Genomic DNA, 25018 nt, shown 5'->3' on the forward strand with positions numbered 1-25018 from the left:
TTCTACTTAGCTTTGCAGATTTTGCCTGTGTGATTCTTTCTGGTTGCCTGTTTTTCCCCACACTGCCTCTTCTGTCATTTCACACTCAGCCGCTCCGGCCTGTCCCGTTTCCCACCGCCAGTCACCTGACCCTCAGTGCCTCTCTGCTCACTTAAACATATTGCCCTAATCAACTCCCTCTGTATTTATAACCCTAGTTCACTGTGCCTTATCTGCCAGATTGCCATTGGCTACCTGTACACCCCAAACAGAATAAAAATGCCTCAAATAAACATCCCAATCAGAATAAGCAGGCCTGAAAGGGTTGGAATAAATCCTTTTGTAAACTGATTACAAGACAAATTGATTACTGATTGCTTTCTGGCTGTGTTTCTTCAGTGCATGCCCTCCGTCTTGATGCAGGTGCTTGGAGATGTGCATGTTTCTTCTTTTTCCAATTACGGCAGCTTCCTATATGAACTGTCACACTGTCACGCTGCTCCAATTTGGACATGGGCGCGCACACAAGTCTGTATTAGATCCAAAATCTTTAGCTGAACAACTGTTACTGCAACCTTAATGCAAGGAAATCTGAAAGTAGTGACACACACACACACACACACACACACTGCTGGTTTGTTTTTATAATTGAATCATCAGCCTTTCTTCAAGGCCCGATTTAATGCTAACAACCATTTTCAGTTCCCATTAAAAATAATGATATTTTGATCCTATTACGTTGATGTGATTTTGAACCTGAACTGCAAAGATTGGATGTCATCCAAAAGTTTTCCTTGTTTCTGTTATTCCTTTGTGGGGTCCATATACCGCAAGCCCAGATCAGCAGCTCAGCTGAAACACTGGCTATTTTTTCACTGTGTAGTGTGTGTGTGTGTGTGTGTGCTGTTTCCCCTCTCACGCTTAATGTCAAATAAACCCTAACAAGTCCCATTTAGAAATGATTAATAGGAGATATTAGGCACGATTAGACATTAGGCACCTCACTAACTAGATTGATGTCATCTGGAGTTTTAGCCACTGCTAAATTATACGAGGCGGTTGAAAATTCCACAGGAAAATCACATGAACCTCATCACCTCACGGGCTGCTGATTCTCAGCGACTGGAAAGCCTTTAGCACACAAATAATCAGTCTACAGTATTTGTTCAGACAGCATAGAAATTTTGGGAAGACCAAAGAAAACGGCATTCAGGGGCGTGGTAGGGGTGAGGGTGTGGGTAAATTACAGTCTGGATAGGATTAAAATCAGTAATCAGTGAGTGCATAACTAAAATCAAATTAGTTCTCCTGGAGAAACAAATCCCTCTCAATTTGGAGCTTTGGAGGCAAAAATCAACCCTCAGCTGAGCGTTGCATCTGTGTCAGTGTGTTAGAGACACACAGTGGGAATGAAAGACAGGAGAAGATGAGGTATATTCATACCACATCCCATTAATACCCATTAATCACCAAGTCTGATTGTAATCTCATTCAGGTTCAGCAGGTTAAATAAACCCTGCCTTTGACAGTCTCCATGGAACCTACGTTTATTGATCAACTTCTGCTTAAATACTTGTGGATTAATACTGAAGACCAGCTTCTACCAGCATGCATTACCTTCTATCACACACTGCTCTGGGATGGGGATCTGCTGCACCATTACTTTACAGAAATCTCCGATCATCTCCATATTGTCTCTTAAATGGATGTAAAGTCTGTCAGGCTCCGCCCACTCTCCTTTCTGTCCATCCTTCTCTCTGTTTTGATTTTTCTCCACCTCTTTAGCCGCTCTGTCTAGCGGAGTGACGCCGACCAGAGAGCCATCTGTCAATTTCCTCTCAGCAGGTGAGACTTCGTGGTTTTCTGAATGGTGATTAGGCAAAGTGTTGGAAAAGGCGCTATCTGTGCTGAGCTCCACCCCTTCACCGTCCTCCCCTTCGTCTGAGTTAATGGACCGAGAACGCACGGCATGGAGAGCCAGGCTCTTTGACCTAGGAGAGAGAGCATGAAGAAATTAACAGTTAAAGCAATAAAAATGTTTCTGGTACCTCTTCATCAATATTTGTTGACTGTTCTACTTTTTTCTACTTTGAGAAATGATGTAATATCCTTAAGCCACAAAGAAATTACAACTTCCAGAGTAGTAGGACATCTCACCAAGCGAGCATTTTGTACTACAAAGATGATAATGAAAAAAAAAAAATTATATATATATATATATATATATATATATATATATATATATATATATATATATATATATATATATATATATATATATATATAGAGGTCGGTAGTATATATTGGCCCTCCAACTACCGACCAATAACCTGCCTCAGTACTACATGGAAGCTCCTGTCAGGCATCATATCGGCTAAGATGAACAGGCACATGGGTCAATACATAAGCGGGACACAGAAAGGAATTGGCAAGAATACCAGAGGCGCAAAACACCAGCTACTGGTAGACAGAACAATCAGCCGAGACTGCAAGACCAGACTGACCAACCTGTGCACTGCCTGGATTGATTACAAGAAGGCCTATGACTCAATGCCCCACAGCTGGATACTGGAATGCCTAGAATTGTACAAGATCAATGGGACCCTAAGAGCCTTCATCAGGAACTCAATGGGGATGTGGCGTACAACATTAGAGGCCGACTCCAAGCCCATAGCACAAGTCACCATCAAGTGCGGGATCTACCAAGGAGATGCTCTGTCCCCACTGCTGTTCTGCATAGGCCTGAACCCCCTCAGTGAGATCATTAACAAGACTGGCTACGGATACCGACTACGGAACGGAGCAGTTGTCAGCCACCTCCTGTACATGGATGACATCAAGCTGTATGCCAAGAGTGAACGAGACATCGATTCACTGATCCACACTACCAGGCTATACAGCAATGACATTGGAATGTCGTTCGGACTGGAGAAGTGTAGTCGGATGGTAACAAAGAGAGGGAAGGTAGTCAGAACTGAGGGGATTGAACTACCAGAAGGCAACATTGCAGACATAGAGGACAGTTACAAGTACCTGGGGATCCCGCAGGCAAATGGGAACCATGAAGAGGCCGCTAGAAAGGCTGCAACCACCAAGTACCTGCAGAGGGTCAGGCAAGTCCTGAGGAGTCAGCTGAATGGTAAGAACAAGATCCGGGCCATCAACACGTACGCCCTGCCCGTGATCAGGTACCCTGCTGGGGTAATAGGCTGGCCAAAGGAGGAGATAGAAGCCACTGACATAAAGACAAGAAAGCTCCTTACCATGCATGGAGGGTTTCACCCCAAGTCCAGCACCCTGAGGCTGTACGCTAAGCGGAAGGAAGGGGGCCGGGGACTGGTGAGTGTCAGCACCACAGTCCAGGATGAGACAAGGAACATCCAAGAATACATTGGGAAGATGGCCCCAACTGACCGAGTGCTCAGTGAATACCTCAGGCAGCAGAAACCCAAGAAAGAGGAGGGAAACGAGGAACCATCATGGAAGGACAGGCCCCTGCACGGTATGTACCACTGGCAGATAGAGGAGGTGGCTGATATCCAGAAATCCTACCAGTGGCTGGACAAAGCTGGACTGAAAGACAGCACAGAGGCACTAATCATGGCAGCACAAGAACAAGCTCTGAGTACAAGATCCATAGAGGCTGGGGTCTATCACACCAGGCAAGACCCCAGGTGCAGGCTGTGTAAAGATGCCCCAGAGACAATCCAGCACATAACAGCAGGGTGCAAGATGCTAGCAGGCAAGGCATACATGGAACGCCATAACCAAGTGGCCGGCATAGTGTACAGGAACATCTGTGCCGAGTATAACCTGGAAGTCCCGAGGTCAAAATGGGAGATGCCCCCAAGGGTGGTGGAGAATGACCGAGCTAAGATCCTGTGGGACTTCCAGATACAGACGGACAAAATGGTGGTGGCTAACCAACCGGACATAGTGGTGGTAGACAAACAGAAGAAGACGGCCGTAGTGATCGATGTAGCGGTTCCGAATGACAGCAATATCAGGAAGAAGGAACACGAGAAGCTGGAGAAATACCAAGGGCTCAGAGAAGAGCTCGAGAGGATGTGGAGGGTGAAGGTAACGGTGGTCCCCGTGGTAATCGGAGCACTAGGTGCGGTGACTCCCAAGCTAGGCGAGTGGCTCCAGCAGATCCCGGGAACAACATCGGAGATCTCTGTCCAGAAGAGCGCAGTCCTGGGAACAGCTAAGATACTGCGCAGGACCCTCAAGCTCCCAGGCCTCTGGTAGAGGACCCGAGCTTGAAGGATAAACCGCCCGCAGGGGCGTGCTGGGTGTTTATATATATATATATATATATATATATATATATATATATATATATACATATATATACACACACACATACAGGTATGACATGTGAGTAACTGTATAAACTGCAACCTGACAACCAGGTATACTCCAGGACATTCTAAGTACAGTTTTATCCCACTAACAAAACACAGCAACATAAACCCCCCAAGACATAAAATGTCTAAATTTTAGAGGACAATATACAGAAGAATTAAAGACGTGCTTGTTTTTGCGAAAACATGGCTAATGTTTAATTTCTTTCTATGCCAGCACTCAGTGTCTGCTGGCTCAGCTGATACCATCCCATTGGTATATCTCATAAAGGAAGCCCTATTGTAATTGCTTTAGCCTGCTACAGATGCAGTTGCTGCTGCAAGCCACTTTGCAACACACCTCCAACACAGTCTTTAACTTTTGAGGCAGTGATGTACCTGGTCACTGTTTTATATGTAAATTTGTGTCATTTCGATTTCATAAAATAAACAAAATTTTCCAAGTGTGGCAGTGTTTACATTCTTCAACAAACACACATATAGAAACGTCTTCTTGGCTCAAGGCATCTCTTCAAATCCACCAGATTCTTCATAAAAATATGTTTTTTCTATCCAGTCAGATTTCAGAGGACACTGAGCAGAAGCATGTTCTTACTAACTGACCTGTTGAATCTCATCTCACGCCTCTCCTCCCTGACTGTTTGGCTTAGGCTGTAGCGTCGCTGCGGGGCAGGAGAGTCCTCCCCTGCTGCCTCCTCCTCCTCATCTTCCACCGTGTCTCCCAGTTTCTCCTCAAAGGCCTGGATCTTCACCTGCAGCTGCTGCTCTGGTGCTCCTCCTCCTCCATCTGATTGGAACGCCTCATCCACCCTGAATGCACACAGAGCCAGAGTTCACATTATAGTTGCTATACGTGTGACCTGAAGCTGACGGTGTCACAAGTTTCTCCCCCTCTGGCAAACGTTGGCTTAATTTGCTTCTTTCTTACATTAATTGGTTCAAATTGTGTTGAACCCTCTTTCGCTCTTTTCTGTTTTTCATTCCTTACTTGTGTTTTTATACAAATATCCTTCAAAACTTCTACTTGTTTGAAAGAGGGCTTCCTTTCCACTCCCCCCTGCTCTTTCACTAATAAACTGCCTTTGCCTCCCTCCAATCCTTTCCCCCTTCTATCTCTCTTCCAAAAGACCCCAAGCAAAGTCTTTCGAAGCCTCAAACTCTGCACACAATGTTCTTATTTAGAAGAGAGCTGTGTGTGTGTCATTTCCACAGGGCAGCCAGATGACTCTTGGCCAGCGTATGCACGGTATGGCGTGTTCACTTCTTGTGCACGCAGATTGTTTTGAAGGCAAAACCAAAAAGAAAAATATTTTAATGACCTTAAATAACAGTGCGCTGTAACAGACCCAGATTTGATTTTAGCGTCACGATCAAAGTAACACAGCTCAATGTGTCGAGTCAGTATGTGTATTCTCTTTATGACTCAGTCTCTGACACAAAAAAAATCCCCCACTCGCCCTGTGGGGCAGCCTTCATCCTTCAAGCTCGGGTGCTCTATCAAAGGCCTGGGAGCTTGAGGGCTCTGTGCAGTATCTTAGCTGTTCCTAGAACTGTGCTCTTCTGGACAGAGATGTCAGATGTTGTTACTGGGATCTGCTGGAGCCACTCGCCCAGTTTGGGGGTCACTGTCCCGAGACCACTTCTGCCTTTACCCTCCACATCTTCTCGAGTTGTTCTCGCAGCTCTTGGTATTTCTTGAGCTTCTCGTGGTTCTTCTTCCTAATGTTGTTATCACTTGGTATAGCTACATCCGTCACTACGGTCGCCTTTCTCTACTTGACCATCACTAGTTTGTCCGCCTGTATCTGGAAGTCCCACAGGATCGTAGCTCAGTCATTCTCGACCACCCTGGGGGTCCTCTGCTATCAACAGAATAGCAGAATATGTATTTTCAGACCGTTCTCTGTAAACCCTGGATATGATTGTGTGGGAAAGTCCCATCAGATCAGCAGTTTCTGAAATCCTCAGACCAAACCATCTGGCACCAAAAAAACCATGCCACATTCAAAGTCATATAAATTCTTCCTCATTCTGATGCTCGGTTTGAACTTCAGCAGGCCGTATTGACCATATCCACATGCCAAAATGCACTGAGCTGCTGCCACGTGGGTGGCTGATTAGATTTTTTTTTTTTATATTAACATGCAGTTGACCAGGTGAACCTAATAAACTGGCCAGTGAGTGCACAAATCCCTTTTTAAATAAAAGGAAGAAACAGAGCATTGTAGTTGCTTAGTCTGCACAAACTCGAATTTTATTAAAGTGACTCCTGAGCGAATGCAAAACATAACAAGAATATAATCAGCAACACTTGAATATCAATCTCTAGTTGTCTCTAGCTACTCTCCATAGTAGCTGCTGCAATCCATAGAGGCTGTAGAGACACTATTTAAGATTTTAGGTGACCACCGCTAAGAGATTTCATGCAGCCCATGTTAACAGGTGTTTCCTAACCTGCAGTGTGACGTTGATTTCTCCTCCAGTCGTCTTCCCAGAAGCCTGGCTATTGCAGTGAAAGAGTTGCTCATCCTGTAGATGTCTTTACCGCAGCCGCCCAGTAAAGATGGGTAACGGTCGGTCAGCGCTCTGACCTCCAGCAGAAGGGTGTGGTGAAAGCTGTGCTCCATGCTGCCCAGAAGGGACACCAGGTAGACCAGCGAGCTGTGAGCATGAGTCTGGAGAAAGGAGACCACACATAATATCAGCCCTGGCCGACACTGGTCTTGGTATAAAATTAAACAGAAAAATAACCGAGGACTTTGAGGAAGATTTTTTACTGCTTAATGGTTTATTTCTCATTTAAAATGGGGCCAGTGTTGTGTTTTGCAGCAGTTTGGGAATATTGTTGAGTTACATGTGTTTTGGTGAAGAAAGCGTGAATTTTAGCTATGGTAATTCAACACACATGAGTTTTCCTCTTCCCGTCTGTTTGGGAGGGTTTGGTGTAACTTCTTTTGTTACTAAATCATAGCAAACAATAATAAATACAAACACATGCAGGCTGGCTCCCAGCAAACTTTTTAAAATACAAACTTGTTCTTTTCCCAAATGTAATAGCTTTCCAACTGAACTGCCGTAATAACCACATTTCATCATTCCCAGCATGTTTCTGTACAAATGAAATCCAGCACATATACAGTCTTGTGACTGTTGAGAGAGTAATACTTAACCAGGAATATGACCTGTGCAATACCCCCTCAATAGACGCCCCATGCCTCTCTTGTATATATATTTCTGTATACAAAATTGTGTAACGTATACTTTAATGTAATCAGCTTTATTTAACAGGAGCAGCCGCATTTTAAACAGAGCGCAGAAATCGGCGTGACAGGAGATGATCAAAGGTGAGTGAGAGCTCTCTTGTGGTGTTTTAGGGCAGAACTAAAGCCAAAAAATCCCCATCTGTGGTCAAAAACCTTTTTTTAAACACTTGCGTCTTATAAAACTCACATTGCAGAACTAAAAACTCAAAACACTCTCCTTCCTTCTCGAATTCTCAGATAAGAAGTGATTGATTGATGGCGGGCAGAGCCAACCTCTGTTTCCAGCCCTCTAGAACACCTTGTAACGAGGAGAGAACAACGCAGTTACAGCATCGTTCAGGCATGCCTCAAAAACACTCTCTGTAGGATACTTCGTTTCTATTATGTGGATCCCAAAACTACCACAAAAGGAAGAACTTGACTTTTAAAAAAAATTTAAACCTAACAACATGCCAAGCAGGTATTTAGGAGTTTCCACGGCTCTGCACAAAAAGGACTCCGGAGCGTGGCTGGAGCTCAGGCTTTGGCTACGTCTGAACTAAAGTTCAGGCTTTTCCAGAAGATTTTACTTTTTAAGGATTTACTAAAATTCTTCCAAATATTGCAGCATACGCAGAGGCTCGCATCATTTTCACTTTGGAACTGAGAGTAATAGCATAAAATTTAAAAATCTGCCGGACATATGAAGATCTCTTCAATCGTCAAATTACGTTTAATTATTTGGAGACAGCACTTGGCCTTGATTTCGTATTCTGAACACATTACGGCTTTAAAAGCTAAACCCTTTTGTAAAGCTCTGCCAAAAAGGACAATAACAGGAAGGTCTTAAAAAAGAACTACTAGCTGTTTTTAATTATGAGCTTCCATGTTTTCCAGAAAATGATGGCAGGGGGGAGCAGATCTTCTTCCAAACTGCCAATCTGCAGAAGACTGACACAGATCTAGAGATTTATGGTTTTTCAGCCTTGCGTCTGAACAAATAAATTTCCAAATGCCTCCCTGGGAAACAAACTGTGGCCCATTCTGTTTCAGTCACTGACAATAATTTGAGCCAAGCTCCTCTGGCAATAGCACCTGCGCTGGTGTGTACAAAACATTAAATACCGGGGGATTCAAACCAAAAGAGAAAAAGCAAAGAAAGAAAACATTGCATCGGAACAGTGACAAGCCAAATCCTCTCGCTGCTTACCACCCAGTTATTTTCTTTTCCCTTCTTCCCTTGCTTCTTTGCATTAGCTTCAATTGGAGCTGCATTCTGGCACAGTCACTCTACAGTCTCTTCATTTATTAAATAAAAACAACAGCAAACAAATACGATTATATTTGTCTTTCAGGTATATAGAATTTGTGTAACACTGCCTAAAATCAACTGACAATCTTAATCATAATCATCTCAAAGACTTTAAGTTAGTGTGGAGATCAATTTATTTAGAAGAAGTTTGTTAATTCACAGAGTCAGATGCAGCATGCAAAGGTGGAGCGGGGTAGGGTGTGGGTGGGTTGCAAAGTGGCTTGGAGAGGCTACAACTGTTGCAGGCTAAAGAAACTGCAATGATGCACATTATCTGAGATTTGCCAGCGGGCTCCACAGTCACCATCCGATATGAGCAGGGACTGTGATCAGCTGCTGGGTGAGTTTGACTTTGTGGCCTCCCTGATGTAAAGCTAAGTTTACAAGTTTAAAGCTAAGCTTTCAAACAAATATATATATCTTTTATTGTTCTGTCGAATTGAATTTTATATATATATATATATATATATATATATATATATATATATATATATAGCACCAATCTACACTGAACAAAAATATAAACGCAACACTTTTGTTTTTGCTCCCATTCCCCATGGGATGGACGTAGAGACCTAAAATTCATTCCAGATACACAATATAACCATCCCTCCCAAACAGTGGTCACAAATCAGTCCAAATGTGTGGTAGTGGGCACATCTGCTATATTGAGATAATCCATCCCACCTCACAGGTGTGCCACATCAGGATGCTGATCTGACATCATGAGTAGTGCACAGGTGTACCTCAGACTGCCCACAACAAAAGGCCACCCTGGAATGTGCAGTTTTGTCTCACAGCAAAATGCCACAGATGCCACAAGCAATGAGGGAGCGTGCAATTGGCATGCTGACAGCAGGAATGTCAACCAGATCTGTCGCCCGTGCATTGAATGTTCATTTCTCAACCATAAGCCGTCTCCACAGGCGTTTCAGAGAATATGGCAGCACATCCAACCGGCCTCACAACCGCAGACCTCGTGTAACCACACCAGCCCAGGACCTCCACATCCAGCAGGTTCACCTCCAAGATCGTCTGAGACCAGCCACCCAGACAGCTGCTGGAACAATTGGTTTGCACAACCAAACAATTTCTGCCCAAACTGTCAGAAACCGTCTCAGGGACGCTCAACTGCATGCCCGTCGTCCTCATCGGGGTCTTGACCTGACTCCAGCTCGTCGCCGTAACAGACTTGTGTGGGCAAATGCTCACATTCGATGGCGTCTGGCACGTTGGAGAGGTGTGCGCTTCACGGATGAATCATGGTTCACATTGTTCAGGGCAGATGGCAGCTGAGAATGTCCCAGTTCTTGCATGGCCAGCATACTCACCGGACATGTCACCCATTGAGCATGTTCGGGATGTGCTTGACCGGCGTATACGACAGCGTGTACCAGTTCCCACGAATATCCAACAACCTCGCACAGCCATTGAAGTGGAGTGGACCAACATTCCACAGGCCACAATTGACAATCTGATAGACACCATGCGACGATGTGTTGCACTGCATGAGGCAAATGGTGGCCACACCAGATACTGACCGGTTCTGGGTCCCCAGACCCCCAATAGCGCAAAAAACTGCACATTCCAGGGTGGCCTTTTGTTGTGGGCAGTCTGAGGTACACCTGTGCACTACTCATGATGTCAGATCAGCATCCTGATGTGGCACACCTGTGAGGTGGGATGGATTATCTCAATATAGCAGATGTACCCACTACCACACATTTGGACTGATTTGTGACCACTGTTTGGGAGGGATGGTTATATTGTGTATCTGGAATGAATTTTAGGTCTCTACGTCCATCCCATGGGGAATGGGAGCAAAAACAAAAGTGTTGCGTTTATATTTTTGTTCAGTGTATAACATCAGCTGTCTCAGAGAGAAATTCTCTAGCCATCAGATGAAGCCCTACAAGCAAGCACTTGGTGATAGTGGGAAGAAAGAACTCCATGTTAACACTAAGATATCTCTAGTAGAACCAGGTACAGGGAGAAGTGAGAACTGCACACGCTGGTTTCTCAGCATTGCTTTGAGATGTTGCTAATACTACGCACATTATAGTTCATTTACCCTAGTTTGAATCAGTTGATGAGTTTGTAAATTTGTAGCTTTGGTTTGGGTTTTTTCCCCACAGAAAATCTCAAAGTGAACCAAAATACGTCACTACAATAGCTTATAGCTTATAGGCCAGATGTAAATACAGGAAGAAGGTTGTTCTGTTCTGCATAACATAGAGAATTTACATTACTGTTACGGCTAGTTGCTAACCTGTACTGACCGTTTGGTATGCACACCTATGATACGCTGCTGCACCCCAGAAAACAAAGCATACTTGGCTAAGGGAAGGTGTTTAGCTCAAATTTGCAGCATATACAGTAGCTGGTTGTTGGTTCAGATCACGTTCACACCATAAACAAAGCCACCTCCTCCAAAAGGTCTCGTGAATCGAAGGGTAAAAAAGTACCAGAGTTCAGTTTAAACGGACTAAACACCAAAGGTGTGAAAATAGCCTTTGTTCATCACCAAGCCCCATCTTGTGATCCTATATAGCAGTCGCAACTATACTGTCTAAATTTCTTTCCAAATAATAACAAACTGGGTATTTTAAATGCATAGGATTAGCACTAAATGCAGAACGACTTCAGAGTTGAATGAAGTCCTCATCAATCAAATGCACACAAGCAGATTCTGGAGAAACTGCAGTGGGATTGTTGCTAATGCCAGATTTGGCCTGATGCTTTCTGCTACCATGTTTTATGCAAACAGATTAGTGTTCCTACAACAACAAAGATTTTCTTGCAGGAAACCCCCTCCAAAACTTTAAACACAAGTGGATTGTGGCCCATGAGGGTTCAAATTAATTGTTGTTGCTCCTCAATTGGTCACACCTGCATCCAGCTAAGCAGCAGTTAAAGTTAGCATGATGATGACGTTCCTTGTAACTGAAGGAAAATGACTCTTATCAGAGTGGTTTAAAAACTGTGAGTGCCGCATGAAGCTGACGCACAGCTTTTTGTGTTCCTAGTGTTAAAAAACGCACTTGTGGGAGCGAGATAGAAGAATAGGTAGTTGCTGTTTTACTCCAGTAATCTTTGATGAAATTATAATGGACACACATTTGAGAAAACTAATGGCAGTAGTCACAAAGCGGTCATCTGGCTGTTTCAACACTGAGTGGGACTAGGTTTGATTAGTCTTATTTCTGTATAGCAACGTAGAGCAAGACTGTTTGCAATTCCATCAGTTTCTTTTTTCATATTTTCCTGCAGGGCTGCTTGAATAAAAAGCAGTCCACAGCAGTCCACAGTGTGCAAGGGTTTCTTTTACCAGTGACATATTCTGATCCAACACGCAATAAGTCCAGAAACACAGTATAGACTAACTCCCTTCAGGTGGCTGAGGGAAGCCAGCGAAAGACTTGTGCAATCAAGAACAAATGCATCCCAGTGTGAAAGGTTGTGTGTATGTGTGTGTGCGTGCTTGCAGGGCACAAACACGAACCCACAGGAGGGTCTCTCCACTGCCATCATCAGGAGGCCTCAGCAGGGGCATTTCCCAGAAAACACTGGTTATTTTCCAAATGGTTCCAATGTGAAGAAAGGCAGGACACCGAGGTCCAACAATCTGTGTATCTGAACGTGTATGAGTATTTGTGAGTGTGTTAAAATTGTGCTGGCAGGTTTTTTGACAAGAAGATTGAGGAGGAAGGGAACTTTCAGAGGGAAACTTTGCCCTGGAGTAATAGAAAGCCTATTATGGGTTCCAGCTTTGAGATTTCAGTGTACATCCGTTTCTGTTTCTGCATGTGTGTTTGTATATGAGTATAGGTGGAGGGGGAACACTTCATGTAGAGACAGTCATAATGGTTTTTTGTTTTTTTTGCTAATTTCCCCTAAATTGTTGTTAAACTGCCCAAAATGCACCCAGAGGAAAAGAGAAAAAGAAAGTGGGAGCTCTCACCTGTCTTGCTGTCAGTCTAAACCCCCCAAACACACACACAGGCATCACAGACTGACTATAAAGTGGGTCTTTATCACATGTATGATTACACAGTGCTGCATAAATACTTAACAGGGTTAGAACAAGACTAGCAATAGAGCTGTAAACCTACAAGGTCTACACTGAACGCTTTTAGATGACGATGACATGATAATAATAACAATAATAGTATTTTCTGTCGTAATTTTAAAACCTGAAAGAACACAACATAAGATAACACAACTTATAAAGCCGTATTAGGGGCTCTGTGAGAGCGTGCTGTGTAAGCATGCTGATCATTAGCAGGAATCTTTTTTTTTTCTTCTTCTGTATTAATTCATTTTATGAACTTTTGTTTATTAGTATTGAACTTGTGTACAGCAGCAGGTTTAAGAACTGAACTCATTTGTTTAAACCCATTAAATAGTCATTGGACAAATAAAACACTGAAATTGGGGCTTAATATTGCTTTATCAAAGACAGACTTCATCGTCAAGACAATCTTTTATTGTTGTCCATCAGTTTATATATCATTGCATTTTGCTCTTTTAAAAGGCTATTTGTTGAGTAACATCTGATGGCAGCCATATGTGTGACCCATAGGTTAAAAGATGCACATGGAACAAATTGTGTCTCTTTCAAAACAAATTTTGATATTCTTAATCTCTACAAAAAGTGAACTCATTGGATGTAACAGGAGCTGTCATGCTGTATTAGCAGTATTCAAAGCCATGAATGCTTTTAAATCTGTGCAAAAGTCAATACAGACACAAATAACGTGTGTCTGTTTTTGGTTTTAAAGAGAGGGGTGTCACACTCTTGGTGTCAGGTGATTCATTGAGTCAGCCAGTCCATGAATTGCCAACTCATGGTGGCAGTGGGGTTTGGATTTTTGAGTGCTCCTGAGATCTGTGTTGTCAGGGGCAATTTTCCCCTGGTAGGGTCTTTCAAGGCAAACTGGCTTTGGTTGAGGGGCCAGAGAAAGTGAAGCGTTGTTTACCCCAGGACAGGGTCGCTCGGGCTTCACCTTGGAGGTGGGCCTGTGGGAGGGGCTCACTGCAAAGCGCTTTGTGACCAGGTTATGGGTTAAATGAGCCACATGGGCCCAGCCCTCCAGTGAGGCTACCGGGAGCAGGAGCGGCTAGTTCACAGGGAGGTACTATGTGGATTTGGTGGCAGTCAGAGGCAGAGAACTGGCTCTATAGACATGAAATATCATCTCTGTGGTGGGGAAGGAGAACAAGCTTGTTAGTCAGCCTCACCTGGGTTCACTCGTGATGCGAGGCATCCAGTTAGGGTGGGTATACTTGTATTCCCAACCTGGTGTGGTGCATGTTTGTCCCAGAGGATGCAAGGCTTATGGTGAACTAGCAAGTCAGGAGGGGGGGTGTAGCTTATTAAGGATATAGTGAGACAATAGAAGAAATACTCAGAGGATCTGCCGATACCCTCTGACACGCCTCATCAGACGAAAGGGGGACTTGGGAAAAGGAGATGACTTGCTCATTGCTGTTGCTGAGGTTGCCAAGGTGCCTAACAAACTCCCTTGCGGTCGGCCCCTTGGGTTGATGAGTTGAGCCCTGAGTTAAGGCTCTGAATTTTACTGGTCCCTCATGGTTTATATGCCTCTGTGAAACTACATGGGAGTCAGGGACAGCTACCTTTGAACTGAAAAACTCAGGTGGTCGTCTTCCTTTTAACCAAATTGACAGCTTGATTCACATTGATACAATAACTCAGACTTGTTCATGGTGGGGGTTAGACTTTGCAAGGTCTGTCTTTTGTCACCAAATCTGCTGATAATTTTTGTGAACAGCAGGATATGGTGAGGTAGGCAATTTTAAAAACAAAATTTCACACATACTGAGCTAAGATTTCAAAATACATTTTCCAGTATAGCCGATTTTCCCTTTTCAGCACACAAAGGACCAACTGTTTTCTGAGGTTAATGTTCCCTAAAATTGTGTTATGTTTGCAACAATAGGGTAAGGCTTAGAACATTGCTCCTTCATTGTTACTTCAAATTAAATCTTCACCTGCCAGAATACCAGACTCTGACCTTTCTAAGCCCTAAGGGCTTTCGGCACGTGTTGGGAAAGACAGTTCCACCGAACACTGATGTATGCAGGTGTCAGACAGCCGTCCAAACCTCCGGATCTGCCCGGCCTATCCGGTCTGTGTGTGTTTTATACTTGGCAGAGCATGAGAGAACAAGTCATATGAGTGCCCGTTATTTCCTACTCATTAAAATAATCACTCCTGCCTGTTTACAGTAAGTGTGTGTTTCAATGACCTCTACTTGTTTCTATTATTTCCTTCAGACTTGCTCCTCTTTATATCCTCAGTTGGGTTAATTGAGGTAATATGCTTGAACGAACAGTAAATATGAATTTATGTCATGCAGTTAAAGTGTTTAAAATGTATCCACTTATTCCATTCACACAATGATGCAAAGTGATGGTCTAATCATATCCGGTGTGTAAAAGCCTTTACAGTTAAGCCTCTTCAACTTGAGTTTCATTTTGTAGAAGATAGTCAAAAAATGGTAACTCTGGTGTGGAGGGCAGGTTTAGTGTGTTATGCTAGAGTGGCCAAAAAGCTGCCACATTTTCAGTGTGCTGCTGCTTATGAAAAAAAGAGAGCATACTCCTGAGCTTCCAGAGAGCTGCAGATCATGCACAAATCATCTACTTTGACCTCCAGTGGTCAAAAGATCATCTCCGGGAAGCAATCTAAAAATAGCTGCAACTGGAGCGGCCCAGAGGTGTACCAGAAGTTGAACTTGAAGGTGAGATCACCAAAATTTGAAATGAGGTAAGGCTCTTTTTTGAGTGTGTGTGTTTTTTGGTTTTTTTTACCTCACTGATAATGCCCACAGCACCGTGGATTTTGGCCACATGAGCCAGGAAAGCAGGGCACTGCTGTCCCAAGATCCTGAGCGGTGAAAGAAAGCTGACCAGCGAGGAAGGACTTGCTTGAGACACATCGACAAGTGCTCCTAAAAGAGCCTCGGTGAGAGACTGGTTCCCTAGGTAACCGACCAACGTTGGAACCTGAGGGCTCAACATCTGCATGGATGAGGAAAAAAAAGAAAGAAGCAGAGAATTAGAGAGGGGGAAATAAAATAAAATAAAAACAGAGCATTATTCATGACAAATAACAACTACCAAAAGGAGCCCTGATCTTTCCAGTGAAGGCCGTAGGTGAGGGGAGTGACCTCGGAGTGAGATGAAGATACTCGTGACTAATAATAAACAAAAGCTTGGCTGTAGGGATGTCTGGAAAAACTGAGTGAATAAAAAGCTCCTGCTCATAATCTGTAAGGGTCATAGTAGACTGCACTAGACTGGAATGGTCTAACAATATCCACCATTGCCAGCTCTTTTAGTTGATGTGAAAGATTATCAAGCCATATATGTCCTGTTAACAATTCTGTCTGACAAATGAAAAATAGGTTATGCAGTTCAAAAGTTCCACATGAGTGCCATTTTAATGCCGCATCACTTACGAAAAGTGAATCTCAAGATGCCAAACATTTGGTAACTGCTGTGACGAACACAGCTACAATATTTTCCTGTGTGCCTGTGTGGGGGGTTCACATTAGAATAACTCCAGATGGCTGCTTTTGTTTCTCAACTGAGGCTGCGTTTTACCACCATGTGCTCTGCTTGGTATGTGGTACTTCCCCGCCCACCCCCTCCTTCACGTTGAACATCAGCAGCTCTGGTCCAAAATATCCAGGATTAAGGGAATTCCTGCACACCACATGCAAAGTCCCAATTCTCCCAGTGCTTTCTCTTTTTTTTTCTCCAATGCATTTTCCACATGCATTCATTTGCATACATTTCAGTCACAGATAGAAACGACATAATCACAGACATGCTGGATTTCGCAACTTCTTCACGAGTGTTTTTGTTTCTAGATACTGGATTACTTTCACATGGGCCATCAGTTCTGACTGTAATGCATTTACCTCGTTTTAGTTTTTATTAATACTAGATATAACATGTATATACTATGTTTAGGTGTCACTTGACTATGGATTCCTGAAACAGTCAGATCAAGGGCACTGAAGGAAGAGACTGGCAAAGCTTCAAGAAACCCAAAACACATTATAAAAATGACACAGGCACTTAAATAAGCCTCACCAAGCACACAACTGAGGTTTCTACACGGTCTGAACTATGTGGTGGGAGGCATTTAAATGATGTAGAGCGCTGAACAAATTTATAATGCCACCTGTCGTAAAAACAAGAAAATAGAAACATTTTAGAAGTCTGTCATAACATTTTATATGTATTATTATTGTAATTTTCACCGTGTTGGCTGCAAAGCGGTGACACAATGACTGAAATTTTAATATAAATTGGCGGTGAAGTAATAGTGGTATGCGCAGCCATAACTTAACAGAAAAAATAATCCAAATAATCCAAATGAAAGTGGATAGTTTGAATAGTTGGTTTCAAACACACTAAATTGTTAATTCGTCAGCACAAAAACTCACAAGTGGATGTTGCTCGGCAACCATTTGAATAAGCCTGATCAGGTGTTGTTGCTCGGTGGATTCCAGCTGTGGCATCATGGCGGTGAGGTTGCCTAGGTGGTGGTGAATGGTGTCTGGTTGTTTGGGGTAGACTGAGGGCAGAACTCTCAACAGCATGTGGTTACCTGGCGGGGAAAGAGAAACACAGATGTTTTATTGAGCCCCAGAGACAACTTCAAAGCCTTTTACAAACAGATTCCACACAAAGTGGTCATTGTGTGAAAAAAAAGGTCACTTTAAAAAAACTGCACTGAGCACCTGACCTTCTTTTTAACATTTCCATGCATTTAAAGCGTGCTGAATTTGTGTTTTATCTTCACTAATCCCACAAACCTGAAAAGGATAGGTGGAAGAAAATGGATGGAAGGATCTTCTGTGGTTGGGTACCAGTACCCAAAATGTTCAGACCAGCTAAACACCATCAAATTACACACATATATCTTGACAACGAACGAGCAGCTAAGCATTAAGGGGTCAGCTGCTCCTTTGCTTTTCCTAGTAATCAAAATGTTAAGAAAACTTTTCAGGAAGAGAAAGAAGGTGAGAGAGAAGCAAAAGGCATTCTTTTGTTTACTTAGGAAAATAACACTGTGACAACGTTTCTTTTGTCCCTTTCTCGCTCCTTGCTGTTTGCAGCAGGATGACCCAAACAGGGTCATTACAGAGTTAGAGGAGGCTGTTAGCTCGGGCTGGTCAGTGTCACATTGGCACATTTATTACAGGAGGTGAAAAAGGTCACGTTTGCATTTTGTCATCCTCTCTGCAGAGATTTAGGTCTGACATATTGCATCCGAGCCTGTTTTATGTGCTTATTTCTGTGTTTGGAGAAGCAAAGATGTTGAGATTGATCAAAAAAAGAAGAAAAAGCATATTGTTTAAAACCTTTCTTTTTTAAGTTGCCTTTGGCATAGCTCTAATGCTATTCTCAGAAGACACACATCAGATTACCAGTCATGAGACAACATCTCTGTTCGGGAATGAAATTTTCATTTGTTGTCAGTACTCATGCAGTGATGCTGAGACAGCCAGTACTGACGCATGACTGGCAAAAAGGCATTTGCTGATCAGCAAAGAGCCCAAGAAAACCCACAGTATTACCCAACAGCCTTTGACTAACATATAAAACATCTTAAAATGATTCACATCAGTGAACAAAGACTCTTGTTTACAAATGGTAAACATTATGGGACCTCTCAGGGTTCTGTACTACGGTTCTTGAGTATTACATAAAGCCAAAAGCCCTGTCACGTTATGTTTAACTGTTGCAATTGATATAAATTGTATAAACTGCTTTAAAGGACTAGTATTTATAGTATTTGCAGAGCAGGTGAAATGGTCAGATTGGAGGAATAACTACTGGAGGAGGGCTTTAAGAAGTACTTTAACACTCCTGAGCTTAGCTAGCCTTAGCACACACACCAAACAAACAGTGGCACTGCACAAACACGACAAAATTAATCTAACTTAAGTTCATTAAAGCTCAGGTAAGCAAATCAAGACTCCTGCACCTCCTCTGGGCCCCATCAGGAGGCTTTGGCCAATCACAGGCGGTGTCAGATCAAATCAAGTGAGATTTGCTGTTGGAGGTAAGATGTAAAGGAGCAGTGGCATAAGATGATTCCTCTTACCTGGCAGAGGTGTTTTTGAATGATGGGAGGGGCTTAGAACAGACGAGGCAGAGCCACAGGAAAATTGCACATTACACTAAAACCAGTATTAACCTATAAATCACTGTAACCACAGGCTGCCCACTCAAAAATGTTCAGCAGGTTTGATGTTGGAACAGACCAACAGAGAGGTCTGACTGTTCTGTGCAAATGGAAGATAATATTTATAAGACGGTCATTGGCTCTATTTATGCTCACTTCTCTTGCTTTAAATGTTGCCTGCAATGTCCACTAATGTACACTAATGTAGACCATCAGGCACCACCCCTGTACTTTAAACACAAATCACCATAAAAAGAGACTGACACAGTTAGTGCACAGAAAGAGAGAGAGAGCTGGTAATAACCATAAAGCCGAGGTTGCAGCTTTTACGGGTCTTTTACAGGAATGTTAAAAGGCTGGAGGAGACAAGAGTCTGCCCAGAAACAGAGAATTTACACAGCTTACGTATTTGAGCCCCTTATACTGTCAGACACACTTGCATTTATAAAAAGTCATTTGAAAAATAAAATGAGTGTTACTGTAAATTGTTGGATTTTTATGAAATATTTGGACAAGTTCGGATCTGTTTGAACGACATCAGAAGAAAAATGAGCTTTGTCAGTAATTGTTTCCAATAAATAAGTATTTTTCTCCGGTGAATGCGAGTACACGCTTAGCATCAGAAGCTAGTGTTTCTAACTTTAGTAGAAAGAACTTTTGGTAGGCAATTTTGCACAATTACAATTACAATTTGTAGCATAGTCTCTGAAGCCCTTCTTCAGCATGTTGCAGGGGTTTCTTGTATATGTTGGCTGTTTGCTTCTATAGGGTGGCTGTAGCTCAGGAGGTAGAGCAGGTCATTCAATAACTGGAAGGTTGGTGGTTTAATCGCTGGCTGCTTCAGTCTCCATGCCAAAGAATCCTTGGGCAAGAAGCTGAACCCCAAGTCACACTCCACATCGGAGTATGAATGTTAGCTAGAAAGCACTTAGGTGTAGAAAAAGGTGATTGTGTGAATGAGACAAGTTATATAAAGTGTGTTTCCTCAAGTAGATTTGATTCGAAGCCACATGTTTTAGCTTTTTTGACTAAGACATTGATAACTCTTCATCTCTCTTAAAACAAAATCTTAATAGATTTTCTAGTATGCTTAGCAGGTCAACTTCCACTTTAACTTTGATTTGTGTGTGTTTGTGTGTGTGTGTGTGTGTGTGTGTGTGTGTGTGTGTGTGTGTGTGTGTGAGAGCGAGTGCTGGCATGTTTGCATACAATATCTGACCTTCATACTTTCATTCCAAACAACAGCTGACGTGACACTGTGACAAGCGCTCATGCACTGACCTTTGTTTTTTGTCTTTAGCAAACAAAGGTAACAGTTTTCTCTGACATTTTCACTGTGAAGTGTCATGTTTTCTAAATGTCACATCAGAATTACAAAACCCGTCCCTCAAAAAATTTTGTGTCCAAATCTACAGAGACATTCAACTTTGATTAAAAAGAAAGTAAAAAACAATAATAAATCAGCCATTGTTTTTATGCATATTCTTTCTTGGGTTACTAAAATATAATACAGACAGTATTTAAGTACTACTAAAACAAGGGCACCCCAAATACCTGTCTTTTTTTTAAAGCTCCAGAGCTTCAGTTGCAGTCTGGATGTCTCTGGTTTCTCTGCAGTCAGAGAGGACACAACACTGAGCATTACAGCTACATGTGACAGACTTGAAAAACGTTGCCTGGTTTGATGAGTGTCAGTTTCTGCTTTGACACTAAGATTGTAAAGCTGGCGTAAACATCACGACAACCCTTTGCAGAGCTTAAACACCACCAAAGGGTCTTGTTGTATTGTTGCTTACCATGTCTATCCTTTTCTGACCACATCTTCTGATGGCTGATTCCAGTAGGATAACACACCATGTCACAAAGCTCAGAACATCTCAGACTGGTTTCTTGAACATGACAATGAGGTCACTGTACTCAAATGGTCTCCACAGTGATCAGGGCAACAGAAAATTCAATAGAGCACGTTTGGGATAGGGGAACGGGGATTCTCATCATGGATGTGCAGCCAATGAATCTGCAGCAACTGTGTGATGCTGTCATATCAATAAGGTCCAAAAAGGAATGTTTCCAGCACCTTGGTGAATCTGTGCCATCAAGAATTAAGACAGCCATTAGTACTGGGTACCTAAGACATTGGTTGGAAAGTCCAAATGGATGGACAGGGCTCCATCAAGCTCACGTTAATAAGAGCAGCTGCTTGTGACACCACAGTAAACTGCTAGGTGCATTTTTAGAGGAAAAAGCATTTAACAGGGGTATGAAAAAGTGCTAAATTTAGTTACAAAGTTTCTAAATTGGCATCAATAAGGTTAAATAATGTGTCATGCTCACTGCTTCAAGAGAGAGGGATGTCAGGTGCACAAGTTCATATACAGAAAAATATCTAAATTAAAACTGAAAATTAAGCGGTGGTCTGGAGAGGTGTAAAGAAACTTGGATATAGAGCAAAACAACAGCACAGAAACCCTTTAGAGGAAACGGTCTCAGTCTGGTCTTAAGCTAATTCAGGAGCAGTTCGTTTGTGGCTGTGACGCGACCTGACCTCAGTCTGACTCAAAGCCTGAGCTAAATGGCCCTTGCAGCAAACTGTTTTATTTTCGGGGACACGTCAGACCATGCAAACTGAAACAGCTTGGGTAGTTGTAGCCAGTGTTGGTCAAGTTACTTGAAAAAAGTAATCAGTAACTAATTACTGATTACTCCCCCCAAAAAGTAATCCCGTTACTTTACTGATTACTTATTTTCAAAAGTAATTAATTACTTAGTTACTTTTTAAAAACACGATTTACAACCTGAATAGGTGATAAAGCGATAGATCTTTCAGCCCAATTCTACTTTTTCTGCATAAATCATCATACAAAATGTAATCAAATGGAAAAGTCTGTTTTTTTTAACTTGTTTTATCAGTTTTAATCTTTTAACTTTATGCATCAAGCAAAAATTTTATTATATGCAACATTCTCTGACTTGAATAAATTAGTTAACATTTAAACCTATTTTCTACACATTCCAGCACATAAAATAAAATATTTTTTGTGTTTACACTCAGTCTTTCAAATAGATGCAAGTAAAACACAGCAGAAAATAAATAAAGTCAAAGACTCAGCGGTCCTGTTGCTCTATTTTCACCTGTAAAGCAGGAGTTGGGTAGGCGGAGGTTTACCCTGGTGCAGGTGTGCCGTGGTCAGTTGAAGAATCCGCGAGTTTCTCTGTGAGTTTCCCATTACGTCGTAGCGCACTCGGTGCTTGCTTGGAAGTTTAGGGGTTTTTTTGCTGTAAAAAGAAGTTTTCTTCCCACGCACGATGGACGCTAATGTTTTTGTCACTTTTTATGGAATCAAACTCAAAGTAAGGTCAGTACTTCCACGCTTTAAACGCTGCACGCTCATACTCTCTCCCACAATCGATATGTGATCCATTGTTGATCTGCACACAGCTGTTGTCACTAACGGCGCACTCGCTTACGTCACTGTCATGAGACATTCTCGCAAAAAATCACGGTTTTAGTAACGCAGTAACGCAGCGTTCCTACGGGAAAGTAACGGTAATCTAATTACCGTTTTTGCAATAGTAATCCCTTACTTTACTCATTACTTGAAAAAAGTAACGCGTTACTGCCCATCTCTGGTTGTAGCAGAGGCTTATAAGAGTATGGGTTTTCTCACAACTATGGATTTAGTAGAAACGTTCCTCCACTGTTTACTTTCTGGCCCCGGACACATCTAGCCGGTGAGGAAAGTAAACATTCTCTCGTGTTTTTGCAGAGATGTTTTTTGGTTCTTTTGGATTTTTCTCTATGTGAAAATGAGCAAAATCATCAAGAAAATGTTATAAGTTTACAAAAACACGCAAACTCAGATGTGAATTATGCTGCAGAAAACAATTTGACTAAAAAAACAATACCCTGACACTTCAAGACCAAAACCTCAAGAAGATCAAGAAGCATTCACATGAAAATGTGGGTTTAAATGAGCTGAAGATGCGCCAGAAGTTCTGTGTTACATTTAAAAAGCTAGAAGGAGGTTTTCATTGTCAGCTGGCCTGCCGATTTATCTTAAGTATTGTGGATGAGTACATTCTCCACACATTAAACAATGCACATAATCTGACAAAGAAAAAAAACAGAAAAGAAGAAAACCCCCAGAACCTTTACAACAGGGAGGTTACTGCAGGGAGAAAACTGCAGAGACCAACGCAAACGATATCCAGAGGGATGTTTTGGGAGAGCTTTACGACTTTAATGTGTTTTCTGCAGCTTCCAAAGCACATTCCATGTACACATGTCCAGCCTGTCATATTTCATGCTAATCGAACACTCTGAGGTGGGTGACGGGGGTGAGAATCTGACAAATCAAAATGCAAGAGAAATCAGATGAACTTCTCCCAGAAAGCCCATACATTTGAGAATGTGTATGTTTTTGTTGGATGAGCCAATACCACCCACCCCCATTACCCCCCAGCAGGGAAGGAAAAAAAACACAGTTTAAAATATTCAAGCTCATATGACACGACTGCACAGATGTCTGGAAGGGATTCGGTTACCCGAAAGTAAAGAAAAGACTGCGAAGGATTTTCATTACGTGTGCACAATGAATAAAAATGTTCAGTAGATACAATTGTTTTTATATCTAAATCATAAATGCTGATAGATACTAGCACAGCTGATAGACCGATTCTCACTTTGAACTCTTTCTGTGGTATCGAGTGAAGCTTTCAGGCTGTTAAGACCCAAACTGCAATGTTTCTCAGCACTTCTTTCTGCTGAGTCAGCGCTTAATGAAGTGCAGCGGGAAACACGTTGAACACATCTGTGTGGCTGATATTAAATATTCCCTTGGTGTAAAAGCTGTGTAACTAAGTCATACATAAACTATAAGTAAGTCATTTGTCACTGCAAGGATACAACTCATGCACGAGCACACCGTGAAGTCATTTCTTTGCTCGACTGTTAGACAAGCCTGTAAGATGTGTTTCCAGCTGGCTGAATTCCCACTTGACGTTGCAGCTGTGAGGCAAAACATGGAAACATTTACAATACAAACACCCCCGAAACACAATAGAGCCTATATGAAGGCTTCTTTTCTGAGTATAGAAGCATTCTGAAACATTAATTTGTTCTAAATTTTACTTAGTTTAATGATGCATTTGTTGAAGTTGAAGTCATTTAGTGTCAAACTACAGCAGGCATGTTAAAAGGGCGTGATACTGATCACTTTTGCGGTCTTTGTCCTGGTGGAAGAGAGGACCAGCTCTTTATCCTCTTGAGAGCGTTTGCCTGACCAGTCTGGATGTGCTATGTGACCACATCACCGAGTGTCCTATGAGGATGCAAGACTTCCTGTTCGGTCACTCTTGGGATAACCTCTCTGTCTTTTTGTGGATGATGTGGTTCTAAGCTTCATCATGAAATGACCTCTAGCTAGCACTGGATGACTTGGTAACTTGGTCATAGACACCTCAGCTTCACTACTGGAACTTCAACATTATGCACTCCACACTGTATATAAATGCCACTTGTTTTGCACATATTCAACTCTGTATATTTTATATATTTTATTATTATTATTATTATTATTATTTTATTTTATTTTTTTACTATTTAATTTGTAAAAATGTGTATACACACACACACACACACACACACACACACACACACACACACACACACACACACGTAGGGAAATATTTAGTATACACATCCAGAAATGCATACACTATTATATATTGTACATATATTTATTAGTTTCAGGTTGGCCATTCTTGTATTTTGCTCGTTTGTGTTGTTGTGTTTGCACATCTCTGTTGCTTGTGGGGCTCGCACACAAGAATTTCACTCGCATGTGCTGTGCCAGTGTGCCTGCACATGTGATGTGACAATAAAAAG

General features: G+C 42.2%; 1 protein-coding gene across 6 annotated transcripts in view; it reads right to left on the reverse strand.

Moving 5' to 3' along the window:
- The window catches only part of veph1 (ventricular zone expressed PH domain-containing 1), a 91001-nt gene that overhangs the window by 33739 nt on the left and 32244 nt on the right, over positions 1 to 25018 (reverse strand). For 4 of the 6 annotated variants that reach the window (XR_014270617.1, XM_082501778.1, XM_082501779.1 and 1 more), the window contains 5 exons: positions 17384 to 17547; positions 15738 to 15947; positions 6801 to 7021; positions 4950 to 5156; positions 1597 to 1970 (listed from right to left, as the gene is read on the reverse strand). Coding sequence is in view for 5 of the 6 variants with exons in the window: in XM_082501778.1 (XP_082357904.1) it covers positions 1597 to 1970; positions 4950 to 5156; positions 6801 to 7021; positions 15738 to 15947; positions 17384 to 17547 (1176 nt within the window). In the remaining variant the exon portion in view is untranslated. Of the gene's footprint in view, positions 1 to 1596; positions 1971 to 4949; positions 5157 to 6800; positions 7022 to 15737; positions 15948 to 17383; positions 17548 to 20685; positions 20798 to 25018 lie in introns of those variants that run through there. The other 2 variants (XM_082501782.1, XM_082501780.1) reach the window with 2 other exon arrangements.

The sequence above is a fragment of the Aulonocara stuartgranti genome, assembly GCF_965226115.1.
Source record: "Aulonocara stuartgranti genome assembly, chromosome: 14".
Lineage (NCBI taxonomy): Eukaryota > Metazoa > Chordata > Actinopteri > Cichliformes > Cichlidae > Aulonocara > Aulonocara stuartgranti.